This window comes from Apodemus sylvaticus, chromosome 7 (genome assembly GCF_947179515.1).
Source record: "Apodemus sylvaticus chromosome 7, mApoSyl1.1, whole genome shotgun sequence".
NCBI classification, from domain to species: domain Eukaryota; kingdom Metazoa; phylum Chordata; class Mammalia; order Rodentia; family Muridae; genus Apodemus; species Apodemus sylvaticus.
The window spans coordinates 27348701-27356385 of NC_067478.1; the positions used below are offsets into that span (position 1 = coordinate 27348701).

At 39.0% G+C, this 7685-nt stretch overlaps 1 protein-coding gene across 3 annotated transcripts in view; it reads left to right on the forward strand.

The window, feature by feature from the left end:
• The window catches only part of Rasa2 (RAS p21 protein activator 2), a 110010-nt gene extending 102551 nt beyond the window's left edge, over positions 1-7459 (forward strand). For all 3 annotated transcript variants that reach the window (XM_052187601.1, XM_052187602.1, XM_052187603.1), the window contains 5 exons: positions 448-530; positions 975-1183; positions 1895-1998; positions 2428-2614; positions 4418-7459. In XM_052187601.1, coding sequence (XP_052043561.1) covers positions 448-530; positions 975-1183; positions 1895-1998; positions 2428-2614; positions 4418-4448 — 614 coding nt within the window. In that variant the 3' untranslated portion in view covers positions 4449-7459. The remainder of the gene's footprint in view (positions 1-447; positions 531-974; positions 1184-1894; positions 1999-2427; positions 2615-4417) is intronic.
• Positions 7460-7685: the final 226 nt, after the last annotated feature.

A 7685-nucleotide genomic window follows, 5' to 3' on the forward strand; every position in this document is an offset into this window, starting at 1 on the left:
TTGTTGTTGTTGTTGCTGCTGTTTTGAAGGCCAGTCCTTTGTCCTTTAATTAAGTGTTAAGTTGGCAGGCAGAAAGAACTCTACTTGAATAGTCGCATTCACTGTGGTCACAGTTCCTGGCCTGGGCCTCTCAATGGGGCTCTGTTAGTAGACACATTAGTTCTTTCAGCTGCCACATAATTAGTGTTGCAAATTTTTAATAGCATAGAAAATAATTTTCCATATTAAGACCAAACTTACATGTTTTTCCTTGAAAAAATTTTCATCTATATGATAAAAGGCAAGGACCTTGCTTTACAGAAAGCCATCAAAATTCTTGTTCCATATTATACACAAACCATCCAGAAGTCTACTGCAGATACATATGCTTCTATCAACTGGTGGAATTATCTCACCTTTGTGGTTATTACAGTGATTCTTTTTATTTTGTTGTTTTTTATTATTTAGGCAAAGATGCAATTTACACTATTCCAGTAAAAAACATTCTTGCTGTGGAAAAACTGGAAGAAAGCTCTTTCAACAAGAAAAATGTAAGTTGTATAAATATTGAAGCATTTTAAACCATCACGTGTAGGTCATTTTGGTATTTACCATTCAGGTCTCTAAGTAATGTCCTTAGGCCACTCAGCTGGTGTAGGACCCTCCAGTCACCAGCATGGCGTCTTTGTTCCTTAGCATCTCCTCACTGACTTGTCATTCCTCACAGTTTCTCCTGCATCTAAAATTACCTCTCTGTTCTTATTCAGACAGGGTCCATTCCTTTGCACATGCATGGCATCTACAATGTATATTGTTCTTCTTAGGACCATTAACTAAGATGGTCTTTGGGACTGACCAGCTTAGTGTAACAATTCATTAAGACATATTAGCAGCCATTTCTTAGCCGAGCAAGCTAGGTCCTAAATGCTTTTTCTGCTTGTGTATTATATGTTGTGTTTAAGGCATCTCTAACTTTCTCTTAATTTCCAATAAAGATGTTCCAAGTGATCCATGCAGAGAAAACGCTGTACATCCAAGCAAGCAACTGTGTGGAGGCCAATGAGTGGATAGATGTCCTGTGCAGGCTGAGCAGGTGCAACCACAACAGGCTCAGCTCCTTCCATCCCTCAGCGTATCTCAATGGACACTGGCTCTGCTGCCAGGAGACGAGTGAAAGTACACCAGGCTGCAAGCCATGCACTGCGTGAGTAACTTGGTGACTCGCAGCCCCTGACCGTGCATGGGCGTGGGTACAAGAACAGGACACTAAGTAGAAGTAGCTGGACACAGAGGCCACGCAATGTGGAAGACATTTCTGTAAACCATGTCTAGAAAGGCTTGGTTGTTGCCTAGTGGTAGAGTGTCTACCTGACAAACACAAGGGCTTTGATTGAATCCTAGTACCACAAAAAAATAACATATAGAGAGTAAGTAAATTACTGTAGACACAAATGTAAATTAGTGGTGGCCAGGGACTAGGTGGACTGTTGCCCTTTTATTATTGATGCATTATTTGGTGAAGAACTGTAGGTTGTAAAAACATTTTTATTGGGACTGGAGAGCAGTTTGTGCTTGCTGCTCTTATAGAAAGAAGACCCAAGTTTAGTTCCAAACAACAGCTCCAGAGCACAGATTGGATACCCTCTTCTAGCCTCTGCAGACACACACACACACACACACACACACATGCAGATATACATATACACATTAAAAGTATATTTTTTTTAATGATTTTACTTCAAAATCCTTTTCAAGACTTGAGTCCTAAACAGCCAGACTCTGATCCTGTTGAACTGTCTCGGAAAATAATTTCTGAAGTCTCTTTTACAAAATTCTAATTCTAGTTTTAGTCTCAATTCATTTCTAATGTTAACAAAGAATTTTTCTAATGTCTTTAATTTTCTTTTTATTGTAGAGGCATCCCTGCAGACATCCAGATAGATATCGATGAAGACAGAGAAACAGAAAGAATTTATTCCATTTTCACCCTCAGTTTACTTAAGCTGCAGAAAATGGAAGGTAAACACACTCTTTTATAAAACCATTATTTTTCACTATTAATTTCTAGGTTATTTCCTTTTTAAAAAGTTGAAAATATTTATAGATTTCCTAAGTCACTGATAATGAAGTTTATAAACCCTCAAAGGAAGCATTTATCTTTATCTATTCATGAAATTAAATAACTATTCTTATGTAAATGTGATTGTTCTGTTCAGTAAATTGTTATAATACTGTATAATACTGTATAACACCTGTATAATACCGTATGATACCTGTATAATACTGTATAACACCTGTATAATACTGTATGATACCTGTGTAATACTGTATAATATCTGTGCTCTTTTCAAAGAAACTCACTTAAAAACTTCAAAATGTTTTAAATCATACTACAGATTACATTTGAAGAATTTAGTTTTCTGATCAGAGATTTCACTGTTCTTACAGAGGCTTGTGGGACTATAGCTGTGTATCAGGGGCCACAGAAAGAACCTGGTTATTCTGAGTTCACCATTGAGGATTCTGTCGCAACCTTTAAGACAATTCAGCAAATAAAAGGCACCATAGAGAAGCTAGCCGAGCCTCATGAGAAGTACAGAAAGAAGAGGTCAAGCAGTGCCAAGTACGGCAGCAAGTGAGTGTCCTCGGCGCCTGGCGGGCCTCAGTCCAACTGTCTGTCTGTCTGTCTGTCTGTCAAGTGCCGCATGTCCTCACTGCTTTGAATGTCATGGTCAGTTGTAATCACTCTGAATAATTCGTAGCTTTTTCTTTTTGTTGTCTCCTTTATATTTCTCACAATACATTATATTTATAATATTTATAATAAATACAAAAAATTAATCCATAACAGTGCACAGAAGCATTTGAGGGTTGGTTTCAAGTGCTGCATCTCAGATGAAAAGGAAGAGCTGGCTAAGGACAGCAACAGCTGGCATGCAGCGGGACACGCCCTGTGTCCTTCTCAGGACACCACACCCACAGACAGATTACTCCAAGCAGTGGTAGCAGACTCTTGAGGGAAGTTTTTGGTCTCCACAATGAAGAGCAAGCTTATCCAGAGGGTCAATGCAACCACTGAGCACTGTCAGTGGGAAGTGTTCCCCACTGAGGTCGTCGAAATCCTGAACCTTTACTCTTCTTACCATCAGAGGCGCCACAGTAGCTCAGAGCCCCATGTTACAGGGAGAAAAATAAAAGACTATTTCCTCCCTAGTGTGAGGAAAGAAATCTGTCTAGAGAACCCTCCAGCACTCCGTGACACACAGTACTCAGCAGGTCAGGGACCTGCTTGCTAATACAGTAGATCAACCAGCAAGCACTAGAGTTCTCCACAGAGTCTGCTCCTCCACCATTGATCCTCACACCAGCCTAGCATGGGTTCATCCCTACTTTATAGGTAGAAAATTGAAATGCAGAAAGATGAATGATTGCCCAAGATCCCACACCATTAGTGTGAGGACTCGACTCCTTGCTGCACTATTTTAAATAGTCTTTGAAAAGTATGCTGGTCAGTTCTTTTATATTTCTAAATAAGAAAAATCAATTTTATTGATATAAATACATTCTTCCTTGGTAAAAAGCTTGGCACATTACAAAGGTTGTGTTTTAAACATCCTAATTATGTATTTTCTTCTTTAGTATAATTGAGCATCTTTCAACAAAAGTTAATCTAGTTTTCCTGAAGTCCTTCGAAGTTCCTAGCCAAGGCTTGACCATTCTTAAGTTGTACCTTATAGTCTATGCATACAATACCTTGACTAACTTTGATTTTCTCTATTTAAAAAAAAAAAAATACCAACTTGGGGCTGGAGAGATGGCTCAGCGGTTAAGGGCACTGACTGCTCTTCTAAAGGTCCTGAGTTCAAATCCCAGCAACCACATGGTGGCTCTCAATCATCTGTAATGGGATCTGATGCCCTCTTCTGGTGTGTCTGAAGAGAACAACAGAGTACTCATATTAAATAAGTAAATCTTTAAAAAAAAAAAAAAAAGGCAGCTGCTGCTGGCATTCTTCCCACTACCCCTTGCAACGTACTTCACATGTTTTCATTACGGGGGGTGGGGGGGTGCGTCTGAGAAAATAGCTTGGTGTTAGTGTGATTGCCTAGCATACAATTCCACACTAGGGAGAGGGCGGGGCAGGGGGACAACAGTGAACAACCAAACCTTCTTAGACTAAATAGTTCCCTCTTCTTTTCCTATATCATCATGTGAGCTCTATGTATTCTGTGTCTGTTTTGTTCATTACTGTACCATTAGCTTCTAGAATAGTACTTGAAATATAGTAAGTGATCAATAAGACTTGTTGAATTAATAAAACAAGACTCAGCATGAACAGTCAAGGAAAGTTAAAAGTGCTTGGTGGGTTCTGTGTATGTCATGTTGTTAATTTGTGTATTCTTTTAAAGAGTATTTTTCTTTCTTTACTGTTTTGTAGGGAAAATCCAATTGTTGGGAAAATGTCATAGTTTGACCAACTGATGGAGAACTAGAAACTACTCTTCCACGGAGTTTTTCACTTCGCCTCATTTTGTTCATAGTATGTAAGAACGTTCATTGGCTTTGATGACACCTGCTCTCATGATGTATTTAATATTTAATGATTGAAATTAACTCTTTGAGGATCCAAACAGTTAATTACTAAAGAATTTGAAACCCAAGATTCCCCTCAGATCTGTGACCCTGCAGCTTCCTTTTGATAGAAAGGCTCTATCTAAGGAAGCCTCCCAAGGGGCTCTGTGACCAGGAGCACTTGGCGGGAAGAAGTCATCTCTCTGTGCAGCACTCCAGTGTCATTCACTACCTGCCGTTAGTGCCTGCTCTGCACTGCCAACAGTGAGGACTACAAAATCACAGTTCCTTGTCAGGTCAGAACTTTTCATTAAGTGCATCTGGACCTTCAATGTTTAAAAGAGAAAAAAAAAAAAAAAACACCATTTTCCTCTGTTGTGTTAGCCATTATAGGTTAGAGACAGACACAGAGATCTCTGAATACCTTTGAAAGCTGTGGGTGTCTCGCCTGGTCACAGGGTGGGAGTGTGCAGCCATCGGGGAGTGTGTGCTCCTGCGTGCACCATGTTTACATTGGAGAGAGTGATGGTGCGTGAGACAATGGACCACTGAGTGTTCTCCATTGTTTAGCTATCAGGTACTCGGTTTCTTAATTAGAGAATTCAGCTCAGCACTCCTCCTGCAGGTATCTCTTCCCAACCAGAAGGGAAGCCATGAGTGAGGAGTGAGTAGATCATTTGACGTTGCCTTCTGTCCCACGTCATAGTAAGGGTGTGTAAGGGATGCCCTCCATAGTGTTAGGCCCTGCTCTAACTCGAGAACGGTCACTTGGCGCACTTTAATAATCTGGCACATTCCAGATTGTAGTTTGGATACTCTATAGTATCTGTCTTTTGATCAGTTGAATGATCAGTGTTTAAATATCAAACAGTGCTTTCCTGAAAATGTTGCTATTGCATTGCTGTTCCCTTCTTGCCTGCTAGCCAAAGGGAAGTGGGGCAGCAGCTGTTGGCATACCTGTTTTCCTCACTCTGCTCTAGTCCTAACCCTAACTGTAAATAACAGTTGAAGCAAGGTCTCCCTGAGGAGGACTGCACACTTAGCTTCATCAGTATTAAGAACGATGGTACTTACTTGTCTTTTTTAATTAAAAACATTTTCTGAGTGTGGTACTTTGAACCTTAGGGTATTTACATATGTTCCTGTTGAAAACTGTGACTTATGGGTGTAAGTCTAACTAGCTGTGATCGTCTATTTCATTGAGCTTAAGCTATATTTCAGAATATATTTACCAGTTATGTTATTGCTGGGTAATTATTTTTACTTTGTTATTAGGTATTTTAAAGATCATTAACACAGAGAATTGTCCCATTAAAAATCATGACTGAAAAATGTATTTTTTTTTAAAAAATGACTTTTAAGTCAGTACTGGCCTGTATTGTGCTAGGTTGTGACTCATCTGACAAACTTATAGATCTAATTAACTATACTACTACAGATTTTTTTTAAAGATTAGCCATTTAATAAATTTATCATGAACTTCATATTAAAATGCCTACTTAGATTCTCTAAAATGTCTACCAGAAAAGGACAAGAACCAGGGACATTAAAGAGTTCAAGACTCTGGAGTGGTTTGAAATCATCTGTTGGCTGTTTTGTTTGGGGGAGTTTCTTCCTCACCCCACCCTCTAAAAAAAGGATGATTTCTTCTTGTTGTTTTGAGACATAGTCTCTCTATGTAGTCCTGACTGGCCTAGAACTCATAGAAATCCATCTGCCTCCTGAGTGCTAGAGTTAAATGTATGCATCACCACATCCAACTCACCTAATATTTCTAATATCAAACTCCAATTACAAATATTTTTAATGATCACAGGGTCAAAGGGGCCAATGCTGTATACATGCATAACTCTAAGAGCTCAGTGTTCTAGTTCTTTTATTCACATGACCCTTTAAGCAACCAGCTTGACTGGAATTAATTAACCAGCTGGGCACAGTGTAAAAAGAGAAATATAAAACTAATTTTCTTTAGATTAAGCCTTTCCCAATCAGAAACTATGTCCACAGGACCCTAAGACAATCAGGGCCCTTCTAGGGACCTTCTCCTATACTATGCTCTTGAGTACTTTGAGTTCTAACTCCTTTTCCCACCTTCTACAAAGAGCATTTAAAAAAAAAAACCAGACACACATATATACACACATACATACATAACCATAGGGGTGTGTGTGTAATCAGAAGATGATAGGGGAGACTTAGCATAGATACTCACTAGCTCTGACTCCATCCATCAAGATTGTCCTGATCTATTGTGTGCTTTGTTTAGCTTTGTTTTAAATCATCTGATAAGACACTGGGCAACAGCAAAGTTTTTTTTTTTACTCCCAGGAATATAATGTATCAAATCAAACTATCTTGTTTACCAAAGAACTATGTTTTTAATATCACGGGTAATGCTAAGCATCAGAACTGGGCTCTTATTTTACCAACGAAACAGTCATGTGACTGATGGCTGGGGTTGTTTGTGTTTCCAAGGCCTGATTTCATTCTTTTACTGGAAAAGTTCATTCAAGCCAGATTTTAAAAAGCAGATTTCTTTTAAGTGAACGCACCTTCTAAATTTTGTTAAATACTGTTGAATAGCCTATAAAGATGGATTCAACAGAGCTTTCTAGTGGCCTCACCTATGTGACAAATGCAAAACTCAAAATGACTGATCTTAGTTGATGTTATCTACTTCCATTTTTAAGTTGGGAATTAATATGTTGCTGATAAATACTGGTTTTTACAGTGTGTAGTTTGAAAATGTAAGTTATCAGAACATAATATACTGAATCTGTGTAACCATGTTGTATTGTTGAGAACGTATTTTTATTTAAATTTTATTTTCTTATGAAGAGTATTATAAAAATGAAAAGCTTTTGTAACTGTCATTTGAAAATAACTCAAATAAAGTACAAGAAGCCTATGTGTTCTTTGTGAGCCCTTATGTTTAAATGTCTGCACCTTGCCTGCCTGTCTGTGGAGGAGACACTAAGGAAGCTCCAGCAACAACATCTGGAGGCCCTGGGCCCCGCCCGCCCACCTGCCTGCACATGGCCAGGCCGTGCTCCTATTGGCCAGGCTGTTATCCGTTCAGTCTACCTAGGATCTGCTCAGAGCAGCTCCCATCTTCCTCTGAGGGAGGCACAGAA